The sequence below is a fragment of the Leptonotus elevatus genome, chromosome 4 (assembly GCF_054856555.1).
Source record: "Leptonotus elevatus isolate MCC_2025b chromosome 4, RoL_Lele_1.0, whole genome shotgun sequence".
NCBI classification, from domain to species: Eukaryota; Metazoa; Chordata; class Actinopteri; order Syngnathiformes; family Syngnathidae; genus Leptonotus; species Leptonotus elevatus.
Genome location: NC_141242.1, coordinates 4,608,948 through 4,622,659, shown reverse-complemented (window position 1 = coordinate 4,622,659; position 13,712 = coordinate 4,608,948). Strand labels below are relative to the sequence as shown.

The window sequence follows — 13,712 nt, the reverse complement described above, 5'->3', positions numbered from 1 at the left end:
AAAATAATAATTAGGAATATGACTTCCAGAAAAATACACGGACTAACTTACTTTTGGCCGTCCCATAGCCTGCGAAGGATGTGATTGAGGCAACAATGACCTTTAATGAACTATTATATATTTATATATTTTTGCAACCATATTAGCATTTCAAATGACAATCTGTTCTCAATTAGCTTACCTGGATAAATAAAGGTGAGATAAAAATTCAAATAAATTACTTGTGAACTGTACCAATTTTTCAAAGGTGGTAATGTGTTCGTGATGAGGAGGAACACATACATAAAAATAAATACAATTTAATTAAATTTCAATATTGTGTTTATCAAATATCCAACGAGATCAATCTACAAGACACTATTTAATAAATGTTATTTTACATTTATTTCCCTGGGGACGCAAATGGCCCATATTTGGAGGAATGGCCCTCGTAAAAAAATGTAATTATAAGACAAACGCTTTAATTTTTTCATTTTTAATTCTTCAATTTAATTGAGTTTTCTTGGGAAAAATGCACAATGTGGTGCTGATTCAGCTTGTTTGACATTGGTGGAGATTAGGCAATGCTAATTATATTTTGGCTTAAATTGCACTTTTCATGGATTTAAAATTTCCATTCTTCTAAATTAAACATCCGCAAACTTGCACTTGTTTCACGACACACTGAAAAGTCACATGTGTTCCTATAAGCGAGACTGTGACATCTTTGCAAAATATTACCCCCAAAAATCCTAACCCGCCCATCTTTTGTAAAGACAGAGCAAAAAGTCGCTGAGAAACTCCCGACAATCACGGTGCGAGGAACACAACAGACAGGCAATCAGTCTTTGTAATTGCCACTCCGCCATGATTCAGGCGAGTTTGGCTGGATGAAATGAGTGTCGTGAGCGGCCAGCTGCCGACTGCAACAGTCCAACGCGGCCCAGTCCAAACCTCAACACAGGCCACGCCCCTCTACACTTTCTCTCTCTGTTTGCGTCTAGGGAAAGGACGGGAAAGAAAAGGGGGGCCAGATGAATTAAAAGTGGGCAGGCTACAAAATTAAAACTCCCTCCCTCCATTTTGTCCTTGTCCACCCTTCTTTTCACTGCACTGCAGACTTTTTGTTCTACAATCTATGTGACGGTTGAAAGCGCACACCTCACACATCCTTTTATTCAAATTGCTAAAAACAAAAAACAAAAAAAAATAATAAAGAGTTAGCTGAATACCATTTTGTCTAAACTAAAACATTTGCAAAGAAAGTAGAGCAAATTATTTATAAAAACAAACACTTAATTCTATACCGTGATATATACTGTTACCGTGAAGTGATGCAGTTTATACCGTGATATGAATTTTGGGCCATATCACCCAGCCTTACATAATAATACTATTGTTTAGGTTGGGGGGAAAAAAGTTGACTTCAAAAATTGGTCACCTGAAAATTTCTGCCTCAAAGCTCCGCCCGCCGGAACCATTATTCAATTATTCGATGGAATAATGAATACGCTATTCGATTTTAAAACTATCGTTTGTGATAGCATCTTGGAAAATATAAGGTCCCAAAAAAAAATTGTTAGCAATGCAGGCCTATCAAGGAGAATTTTTGTACTCTCAGATCCGAGCAGATGGATGTACACTGTGTAGCCTAGTAGGCTGGACATTTCGCTGGTTCACAATGCGTTATAGTCCGCTTATAGCCTCGGATGGGTTCTAAGTCCTCTGTAAATTGGCCTATAAAAATCGTGATAGCGATTGGTTGACTTTTACCTTTATTAAAAAACCGATACGAAGCTTTAAAGACGACTTGTCAACTAGTTGACTAATCAGTGCAATCCCTAGTAGGTACTAAATTTTGGGTCTCGATTTTAATACAAAATACAACTCTGGAACGTTATAAAAAGTGTGTCCTTTCATCATCACCTAGCAAGGCTAACCTCTGCCGACCCTGAAGCAGGATGTGGACATTTGAAAGTCCAGTGGGGGCGGAATTGTTACGGCAACATGGCCCGCTTCTTTCTCTGGAATTCCCAGCTAAACAGGAAGCAGCGAGCTGCCGAGATCGGTTTGATTTGCTTTTTCAGGCCGGGCTGGACGCGCACAAGCGGCTCTCTGCCTCCCGTCATATAGGATCCCGAAGCGTTCTTGGCCAGCGGGACGTGAAGAACTGCAAGTTCAGCCAAAGCAGACAATAAAGCAGAATGGAGCAACATGCCAAATTGCTGGGGCAATTCAATCCAGAGGCTCATTTTTCCAAAATGATTCACACTGGAAGGGAGAGCGCTTTCCTTGTCCTGAGATGAACTCGGTGAGCTCTCAGTCAGCATTTCCAAGGCAGCGTTTGGGAGGGGTGGTGGTGGTGGTGGTGGTGGGGGGGGGGGGTTACACACGTGCATGCACGCATGGACGCAAACACACCCGCACTTCCCTCTCTGCAGATTCTTTGCTCAACTGTGGATTTTCATCAGCCCTGAACATGCCATCAAAAACATGCAGTTTTAACAAGGCGTCTTCAAAGCGGTCGACGACGGTAAACATGGGCGCCGTGTAGAGAAAAAAAAAAGCCAAATAAGGGCACTGGAGTTGGGGGAGGAGAGTGGTGAGGGAGAGGTTGCCATATTACATGCTCTGCGCCGTACACCAGCCCCACTGCATGACGGTGGTGTGGGACAAAACGTGCAGGAGGGAGGCAAATCTATGGTGCTTTTACTTTGACATCAAACAATAATCACCACACATTTTAATAAGACTGTGACATCTACCCATTAAAAAATATTGGGTTCTTCTTGCTTTAATCCATTGTTGTTTCCCACCAGAGCACTTATAATGAATACTGCATGTGTATGGACCACAGTTACCCTTGTTTGGCAATTCCTCCAAAAATAATTGAAGGTTTGAAATGCATTGGTGGAAATCAGATAACTGCATTTCTCTTAAAAATCTTAATGCATAGCAATCTGAGCCAGTTTGTCTCTATAACAATCATAGGATTATTTTCAGAGCACTGTAAGGTTGCCTTACGAGGCTGGCGCAGTCCTAACCAAGCCTTGCGGTATGACCTGATGAAACCTACTTGGATGAGGTGAAAGTCTTGTTAAGACTAACAGCGCCATCCAGTTGCGGGTGACTCAGTATCACTCTCATCTTAAGTTTACTATCAAATGAAACATTAAAGAGACATATATATGTGTGTATATATATATATATATATATATATATATATATATATATATATATATATATATATATATATATATATATATATATATATATATATATATATACATACATACATACATACATACATACATACATACATACATACATACATACATACATACATACATACATACATACATACATACATACATACATACATACATATATATATATATATATATATACATACATATATATATATATATATATAACACACAAAACGACTGCCTTATGGAATCTAGAAGAAGTCAGTTTAGCTTAATGCTAACGCACAATGCAAAATGCCATAGACAGGCCAACGAATAAAATCAGTGTCACAGTCATGTTGAAAACATTTTTGATCTTTGGCAAAAAATGACTATCAGCTAAGTTTACGGAGTCAGCTGTTCAACTAATTCATGAGCTTCTGTTCTGTATTTGCTCCCCCCCGACCCCCCCAGGTGTCCGCCGAGGCGTGCACGGCAGAAGGAGCAGCACAATATCTATTGAATTAATTTATCCCCCAAAATCATCGCTGAATAGTTGTTGTTTTTTTTATCACAATGATATACTCGTATTTTTGCAAATAAAAACGCATTACAAAAAAAAACAATTACAAAATAACGCTTTTTTTTTGAGAGACTGGAACGGTTTAATGGCATTTCCATTCATTTCAATGGGTAAAGTGTCTTGAGTCACAAGTGAGGTCACAGAACAAATCAAACTAGTACCTCAGGGCGACATTGCTTAGAATTTCATATGTACATGCGGATGAGAAAGCGCCGCGTCTGTTGCTGAAATGCACAAGTCCAGTCAATGAAAGAGACCAACAACCTCCTAATTTTACGCACACACACACAGTCGTTTTATTGCTCGCCCAGTTTCCTCTCTTTGTATTATTACAGCTACAGCAGCCAGAGCAAACAGCCCCTTCCTTGACAATTCTGCTACTATGTTATTTTGTGGTTCAATAATAAAAAATAATAGAATACCAGTATATATGCGGTGCCTTGAAAAAACATTGCTTCCCAACCAGAACACCGGAGGTCACAGTTTTCCCACTGCAGCGCAATGGTCAATCACCTGATGTGCAGCAGGGAGTTGCTCTCTTCTTTTTGTTCACAAATTTAGTCATGTTTTCAGCAGGCCTGACGAATCCTGTATGGACTACATGTACATCTAGGCTGGCCTCAAAAGATATTATTAGGCTCTTGCGAGAACCTGCAACACTATTTCCTGATGGTTTTAAATAGGGGTGTGAATTGCCTAGTACCTGGCGATTCGATTCATAGGTCACGATTCGATTCGATGCCGATTAATCCCGATACGAATCTATAAATTCATTATTGCGATTTTTTAAAACTCAAATTTAGAAAATACTAAGCAGTAAACTTGTACATGTACACTGTAATATTTGTATGAAAATGTATTGATTTATCTGAAAATTCAGGTTGCAGTCTGTTTCATGTTTGAACAGCACTGAAATAAAATATTAATGCTTAATGTTTCATTAATATAACATTCTTCCATGCTTAATGTATAAATCTTAACCCTAAGTAAGACGTTTTGTTGAATATTCCCATGAAAAATTGATGTTTAAAAATCTATTCGGCCGCATATTGAATCGATTCGAGAATCGCGCGCTGTAATATCACAATATATTGCCGAATCGATTTTTTCTAACACCCCTAGTTTTAAATTACCTGTAGTGTGCTGGAAAAGGAACAAAATGATTTTTATTTTTCCTTTGGCTGTCTTGGTCCAAAATCAAAAGGATGTATGTTTTTTTCCTTAAAAAAATAAATAAATTCAAATAAATCATCTTTGACAATTTCAGACCTCATAAACAGCATGACGTAGCAACTGCCGATTTAAGATTGCACTGATATAATTATTAATATAATATTAATAATATAATATAAATAAATATTAAAAATATAAAGCCAGGTCAATTTAAAAGAATGAGCAGTGTGCCATGCTTTACCGTTTAGGTTCCACAATGACAAAGTCGGTTTACAGTAGTGTTGTTCCGATACCGATATTGCATTAAAACAGTGGTATTTGTATCAATGAGTACTAACAAGTAACATGGCGATAGCATTAATTCCGACGCTAATATAGAATTTTGGATGAAGCATCTTGTGTCTTGCTCATGCAGGATATTCACTGATGTGTGACATGTTCACTGCATGCCGAGCTAAGATATCCTATTTGCCCTTGAATGCTCTGAATCAATGATAGGACATCTTTTTCATGGTGAGAATAAAAACCTTAGGTATCGTTATCGGCCGATACTGCAAAGCTGGGTATCGGAATCGGTATTGGGGGCCAAAAAAATTTAATGGGAACAACACTAGTTTACAGTAAATGGAGGAGCGATAAAAAAGTGCTATGGATCCGTGATTTCACAACATTTGACTATGGTGGGGGAAAAAAAATTGCAATTAAGTAGCAAACTTGAGCCTGATCTTCCACATGAAATTTGGTTGTTGTGCATTAAACCTTGAATGAAAATAACTATGTTTGAGATCATTCTGGCTTGTATATTCGCTCAAGAGCTCCAGATGGCTTTGTAGCTCGTAAATTATGCTAATTTAATAGTTCAACATTTTGGAGCAAAACTGAAACAGCACATCTGCTTTTTTTTTAAGATGCATGAAAATTGTTTGATGCACAAACTTTTTAACAACTCGTCAAATCAATGTTTGTTTTTTTAAACTACTGTTCTGTCACCAATCCATTACCTTAAGTAAAATTTTTTTTAAAAAAGGTGACTTTTTAGAGGCCTGCCGAATTAGCATTGATAGTCATTCACGGTGCAGAAAATACTACATGAAGGCTTCTTGTTCAATCTCCATTATGTCTATGCATCTTTAAAGGATGAGTGGTTTTCCTTAGCTTAGTTGCCCTCTTCACTGGTTAACTTTATTTCTATATTTACTGAATAACAAAACGTTTTTAATAACCACATTTTTCTGGACCAGTGATTAACCCCATTCACTGACACTCAAACTCCATTATGTCTATCAAGTGTCATCAAATCAAAGGTAGTGGATTTCCTTTCATTTTTATTACACCAGTTGAGATCCTACTTTAAAACAAAACAGTTTAATTATGGAATGTTGTTACTCAACTTTAACCACAAATGTCATAGTTTTGTCAGCATGGACTCTTTTTGGCCCATTCTGCTATTTTATGGATAGCATGTTACAAACAAAACAAATAAAACCTTTACCCAAAGCTCAGGTAACAACCAATCACAGCTCACCTGTTTTCTGGGTTTGGTCATGTGACATTTGCAAGCTGAGCCCTTGGCACTGTGATGTCATTTTCAGTCGACAGCAAGTGGCAAAATGGCCACCCAGAGATAGAATACCGTGTTTAGACTAGTGAGGGCAGATTGCCAAGACAATTTTAAACATTCAATAAGTGCAAATGTTGTGCAAAGGGAATAAAAACGTCTCGAAGTGTTAATGTGACGGAAGCGTCTCTGTATATTGATTGGAAAAGACGACTTTCATGTTTTTTTTGTACATCATTTTGTTACAGTGGCAGCAATTGGTGGAGTTCAGTGATGATCTGATTAAATCAATAAATCTGGTTACTCACCAGTTACTCAGTACTTGAGTAGTTTTTTTTTCACTCAGTATTTTTACTCATGAGAAGGAAACTTTTTTATGCTGTTTATTTATTTACTCTTAAGTATCAGTACTCTTGTGTACAATTTCAGACTACTTTGTCCACTTCCTTCTTTTGACATACCAAAATATCAAAGCTGGTCAACATGAACAATGTGCTATTTTAAAATGTCACGGTATGGATTCTTAGAATAACTATAAAAGAAGGATTTAGTTGCTAAATTTTCACCAGAAATGTCACAAATTCGTCAATATGGACCATTTTTGCCCCATGTTATGTCAAGTACGATTACAAACACACACACACAAATGTTAACTTTTGACAGCTAATAACTAATAACAAATATTGCATCATCGTAACAAAATATCAAAGCCAGACAAAGTGAAACAAGTAGGGCTTCTTAGGGAACTAGCATACATGTGCTAATAAAAAAAAAAAAAAATTTTGTTTCGTCTTGGATACCCACATTAATCACAAACGCTCATTTTAATACCATCAACGACAACACAAGTCTGCCGAAGTGAAACTCATGCCACAACTTTTAGTTTGAAAGTGTCGTTTTGGAAATGAAAGATGTAACTTACCAGAGCAGTGTGTGTTCTCGCCCGGTGCTCAAAAGAAAGACGTCGCAGTTTACAGCCTCGGAGCCTGACAAAAATAAGGAAGAGCACAAAAAAAAGTGTCTGCTCATGTCGTCAAGCAAGAGGGGAGGGAAAAAAAAAAACTCTGCGGAAACGTACGTGGTCATCATCGCAGCAGGATTTAAGCGAGGAAAGGGGGGGGGGGGGGGGTCGACTCTTCAAATGAAAGTGTTTCATCTCTTTTATCCTCTTTTATCTCTTGTCCTCATTGTCCCCCATCGGACATTTGTGACGCGCGCCTGTGCGTAAAACGGCACGTGTTTTTAATTTGTATTATTATTATTATTATCATTATTATTATTGCACAACACGTGCTGCGTACGGGAACGAAAACAAAACGCTCGTGACAAAAGCAACAGAGATCTTACATGGGCGGCGTTCTTGCCATCCATCCACCAGCCGTCTATTTTTGGCGTTGAGATGCTGACGCTGCTTTTGTGACGTTGCAAGCGCAAGCCACACATTAGGAGCACTTAAGGACAGCCAATGCATAACTTCTCTGCCATGAAAAGTAAGATAAGTCGCTATGATTCTGTTTGTATAGTAAGACTCTTTTTTTTTTCTTTCTTTTTTTATTGAAACAGGTGCCATGTTTCAGCGAGAATTTGTGCAAATGTGGTGGCTACTATTGTCCCATAAAAACTACACACATTAATAGCACGAACAGTTTTCAAGATTTGACCATGTTTGTCTTTGATCCATTTTGCCTTTGAAATAGCTGAAAGCCATCTTACCGGTAGTAGGTTTAAATTTAAAAGCTGTTTTGTTTCTTTAGTCTTCTCAAGCTGCTAGCGCTTCTCCTGGTGTGTGAAAAAGCCTTCTTGAAAATGAGATGCATGTTTCATAGACCATATTGTTCGGTACACTTGTGATGACATCTAATAAAAGAAGTTGTGCCTTTTCAATGATGATGAGTGTTAATACATCTGCGAGTGTCTATTAAGTTAACACAATGTTTAATATTGTGATTACACCATTGTGCTGTGTCATACTGAGAGGGGGATTTTAATATTTGGACTACTTTATTCCCTTTCGGCAAGACAATTTGGCAACAGGGCCTGCAAATCACTTTTGGGATTGGAACAGAAAAACGAGAGCTCCTTTAAAAATGTGTTTTGCAGATCATAAATTCCGAAGTGCTTCCAAAGCGATGTGAATTATGACAATTCTTCATCCAGCTAAACAGCAGGACATCCATCCTTCATCTGTTTGCAGACATTTTTTTAATATGGACGTCTGTATTCCACATGTTTAGAAATTTTAATGGCATTTCAAAACTTTTCTCTTGCCTACCTTCCGCAAATTTTGCCTTCACAAAAACAATAATGCTCAGTTTTGGAATTTATTTTTGTGTTTAAGTGTTTCATTTTGTGGTTGTAATTTTCAGTGGAGTACAAATAGAAGTCTCCATTTTGTGTGTGTGTTTATTATCCATCCATCCACCCATCCATCATCTACCGCTTATCCGGGGTCGGGTCGCAGGGAAGCCCAGACTTCCCTCTCCCCAGCCACTTCAGCCAGCTCCTCCGAAGGGATCCCAAGGCGTTCCCAGGCCAGCCGAGAGACACAGTCTCTCCAGCGTGTCCTGGGTCGTCCCCGGGGCCTCCCGCCGGTGGGACATGCCCTCAACCCCTCTCCAGGGAGGCGTCCAGGAGGCGTCCAAACCAGATGCCCGAGCCACCTCAACTGGTTCCTCTCAACGCTGAGGAGTAGCGGCTTGACACTGATTCCCTCCCGGATGACCGAGCTTCTCACCCATAGGGTGTGTTTATTATTTCTGGTTAAAAAATAAAGTTATTTATTTTTATTTAAGGTATTTAATGTTAATATACAAACAATTGATTGGCAAATTTAGGGGAAAGGAAATAAACACTATATTGCTTTAATAATGTAGTTCAAAAACAGTTATTATATAAATATAAAATTACACTGAATGTATTATGCTTTGTGAATAAAAAAATATATATATATAAAATTAATAATAATAAAAAAATAATAATAATTAAATATACTAGAACTACAATCTCTCACACCTTAATTCTGATTAAAATTGAGTCCTAACCCTTCAAAGGGAGAGACAAGTCACACTGGTTGCACGCAGTCGGTCATTGTCTTCGTCGCGGCTGTCCTCGAGCTCCTGCCGACCCACTTGACTGTGTCCAACGAGCGAAAACTTGCTGGTTTCCGACTCTCATCTCACCGGTACCAATCTCACCGATATTTCGTCTCCTTTTTAAGAGCCGCTTCTTTATGCTCGGCTCCCTAAAAAGAGTCGGCTACTTTTTGGCTCCCAAGTGGCCCTTCAATTTGTGTTGTTGTTGCTGCTTCAATTAATTTATTACCAAATGTGTGAAATTAATTACTAATTTAGAAAAAATACAATATATGGCTTTAATAATTCACTTACTCACACATTCATTAACATCAGATTGACTTTGTTGTCTTTTGTCCTGTGGCTCAAATTACGGATGAAGAGTACGCATAAGCGAGTGGTCCAAAACTTGTTTGGAGGTACTGAACAGTTCCCTATACGCATTCACCAAACCTAACTCTCGTTTTGCTAAAGCGAGTTGTGCCGTTCAGACGCTGACTCCCATCACTCAACTCTATATTTACATCGCACATGTTAAATTCATCCTTGAATTGAGCTGATCTTGCATTGATCTCACTGGATTGCACACAATTCAACAAAAGAACGGTTTGTCAAATTGACAGTACATACAACTCCACATCAGTTTTCAAGAGGGAACAACATTTGTTGGAATGCCATTATGAGGCTGCACAAAAATGAAATACAGACATATTGAGTATTCAGCAATATCTCTGTCAAAGCAGAGTGGTGGGGTGAAAAAAAAAACGACAGATTGGCATCCTGCTGCTCATTTCAATAGAGAATAGTCATAATTCAAACATCTTGGCAAGAGATGGAGTATTTATTATCTGCGCAGCACATTTTTAAAGCTTCGCTGTTTTTCGCATCAGCCACGTTTTTGTCGGTGGGGATTTTTTTTTTCAGAATAGAAACATTGTTAATCTCAGTAGTCACGCAGCATGTGCCTCTACAGCGTCCAATTTAATCAATCTGCAATTTGTAACAGATGGAGAAAAAAAAAAAAGCTGAATTGCCTCAGGGATACTTTTTAACTCATAATAACACCACTGCATTAAATGTCGCACCTGTTGCTTGCTCACATACCAAAACTTTAATAATTATTATAATTGTTCTACCCGGCAACATGTTTTCCTATGTATTTTAAGGCCTGTGCCGTCGCTATTAATATAAGCTTCCAAGCCGACTCCCGTTTCAGCCCACAATATAAAAATTTGGTATTGCACTGACGGCCCGGCGGCACAAACAGCATAGCCTCGATGACCCGTGTGCCGCACGGGGACAAGGGTAATGAGATTAGCGTTGCGTGCGGGTCGACTGTCGCTTGTGACGCGTCCTCTCCAGATTGTGCGTGCACAGCTTCCAGGCTGCGCAGTTCATGTGACAAAACCGCCGCAGTAAGAGGAGCGAGGATTACTGCGAAAGGGGTGAACGGGTTTGCCGAGCGGCAAGCTCAGGGCAAGATGAAGGCACCACATGCTCGGTCGGGCCAAAGGAAGTGATTTCAAATTTGATACTTTGATTTCCCACTGTCACTAGGAAAAACAATCTGGTGATGGAGGCCATTTTTAAAGCAGTAAAAGCTCCCAGGCTCATCCTGCTGTTGTGAAGTGTAATTGACTCAAACAAACACAAATTAACTCATTCGCTGCCATTGACGGCTATAGATGTCAAAAATTGATTAGAACTATTTCTATTAGTTTAAATTTTTTTCCACTTTTGTTAAGTTTTTGTTGTTGAGTATAAAAAGCTAGGAAAAAAAATTACATTTAGAACAGATATTAAATTTAGATTAATCGTGAGTTAACTAGTGAAGTCATGCCATTAATTCCGAAAATTTTTAATCGCCTGGCGCCCCTAATTTTTTATAATCTTTTCTTCTTTTTTTAAAGTAATTTTAATTATGTTATTTGTATTTTTAATCATCTTTTCTTTTTTTAAGAAAAGATTATTACAAAATCAGCGGCGCCAGGCGCTTAAATGTTTTTTGTCATAATTAATCGCATGACTTCAGTTAACTGACAATCACAAAGTTTATATCTGTTCTAAATGTACAATAAAAAATTCTAGGTTTTCATACTCTTGTTAACTAAGTGGGAAAAAAATTTAAACTAATAGAAATAAGTCAATATAGTCAAGCAACAGTTACAGAAGTTGCCCGAGCAACCGGGTGCACCAAAGTTTGCTAACTAGCACCACTGTGCATAAGGTGAACGGAAACAAAGATTTTTGAAATGCCAGAAACAAATATCGCAAAATAGTATTGTTAGCAATAGGGTTGGGCAATATATTGAAAAAATATCAACATCGCAATATTGGTATTGTATTCAAATTCAACTGTTTGATAAGTCTAAAATCAATTGTAATTATTTTTAAAAGTATCTTTCGTATCCTATCGGCGACACTGTCCCTGTACTTCATACTAAATATTGCAATACTGTACACCACTATTGATTGCTAGTGATCGAGCCACAATTCTGGCTATTGATTATCAATCCAAAAATTAGTTTTCCAGACTAAGGTGCAAAATGCCAAAAGTCTGCGCCTTACAGTTCATTTCGGGTTGGTCGTCACAACAATTGCAGGACGCACCCTGAATGCACACAGCCTCCTCCTGTGCGAGATCTCGGCCCCTCAGACAATGACTTCTCTCATTCCGCCTGATCTCCAGTCCAGACACAACACACTTAGAAATGCAAAACCGTGGCTTCTGCTTGACGCGGGCGCAGTTTGCCATGTGAACTCTCAAGACTTACCTCTGAGCTGTTTTCCTTGAATGCTCCCTGACCCCAAGACTAGTCTGGAGGTTCTTTGAACGGAAAGGCATGCTTATTTGTCAACAGAACGCTTTGACGACATTCTCCACACTTCCAGACAGCCTGTGAGTAACACAAAGAAAGCCTTCTAACTCCTGGGTGAACCCTTCTGTATGTGGGTGTGTGTATGAGGCGAAATTGTGAGAGACAAACTCCAAACACATTGAAAGGTAAATTAGGTCAGGGGTGCTCAAGTATTCAATTTCCTCACCCAGTGACCCCCATTTTGTCATGGTCCAATACCCCCATAACAGCCTAATAACTGGGAAGTGGCTCTTTTGATAATTAACTATCAACGTCACTGTCACAAACAAACACAAGTCAAATGGGAGTCATCACAAACCTGCAATCCATATAGTCTTCCTCTGACTAATCACAAATCAATTTCAGAGGTTCTAGTGGGCTTTCCTGAAATGTGTTATTCTTTCTAGCAGAAGCCTAAAGAATTTCTGCTAACACTGACTGCTACTTGCAATTGTTCATAATTCCCTGCACCTTGACTATATTTCAGTTCCAGCTCCAGCTGGAGAAAACAACCCTAACGCATGATGCTGCCTTGCACTATATTTTTGAAATTGATAATTTCATCAAATACTCCAGTCATCAACCAATATTTTTTATTTTCATTAAAAAAAAAAATTCATCCACTAAGGTTTGACGTACTTGAGTGGATAAGTACTCATAATTTATTATCTTCTATACATTATTAGCCTGTGCTAAATTGTTAGCAAACGCGATTAGCATTAGCGCGCTAGCGGTTACCACTTCAGGTAAATAAACACTAACTACCATTTAAGTCACAACATACATCATTATATCTACATTACACATACAGTATAATAGTGTCTTAAAAGTCACTTACAGACGGCGCTTCAACATTATTCCATTAGTAAACAAGGTTAGCTAACTGTTAGCTACATGGGGTCAACAACTTCCTGTTCTTGTCTTCTTCTGGGCACGTTTAGTGCATGACTGCCCTCTCGTGGTTATGTGATGAACACCTAAAACCGAGTGGCAGGTTATATTTTTGGAATAGTTGTGATTTGTAGGTCGTTCAGACTTTCCTGTGTTTTGGGGAAGCTCAGTGTATTGTATTGTCTGTAATAAAAACCCACTAACTAAGTACTAAGTCAGGAAGCAGACAAATAACATCCGCCATTCGTCCACTAGATAGTGCGCTAACAGAAGAAATAAAAATTAGATCACGGCCGCCATTCCAATATTGTGTGGGAGTCTGCAAAAAAAAAAAAAAGTCGGTGTATAAAATATGGACGACCCAAACATGGTTCCGGCAAAGCAACCCTATTTCTGACACCACCATGCTTC

At 38.5% G+C, this 13,712-nt stretch overlaps 1 protein-coding gene across 3 annotated transcripts in view; it reads right to left on the bottom strand.

Annotated features, from left to right (window-relative positions):
• The window catches only part of LOC147175071 (uncharacterized), a 48,807-nt gene extending 35,491 nt beyond the window's left edge, over positions 1–13,316 (bottom strand). For all 3 annotated transcript variants that reach the window (XR_015094712.1, XM_086074854.1, XM_086074855.1), the window contains exons 1-4: positions 13,249–13,316; positions 12,327–12,449; positions 12,121–12,230; positions 7,404–7,467 (exon numbers count right to left, since the gene is read on the bottom strand). Coding sequence is in view for 2 of the 3 variants with exons in the window: in XM_086074854.1 (XP_085930980.1) it covers positions 7,404–7,467; positions 12,121–12,230; positions 12,327–12,397 (245 nt within the window). In the remaining variant the exon portion in view is untranslated. The remainder of the gene's footprint in view (positions 1–7,403; positions 7,468–12,120; positions 12,231–12,326; positions 12,450–13,248) is intronic.
• Positions 13,317–13,712: the final 396 nt, after the last annotated feature.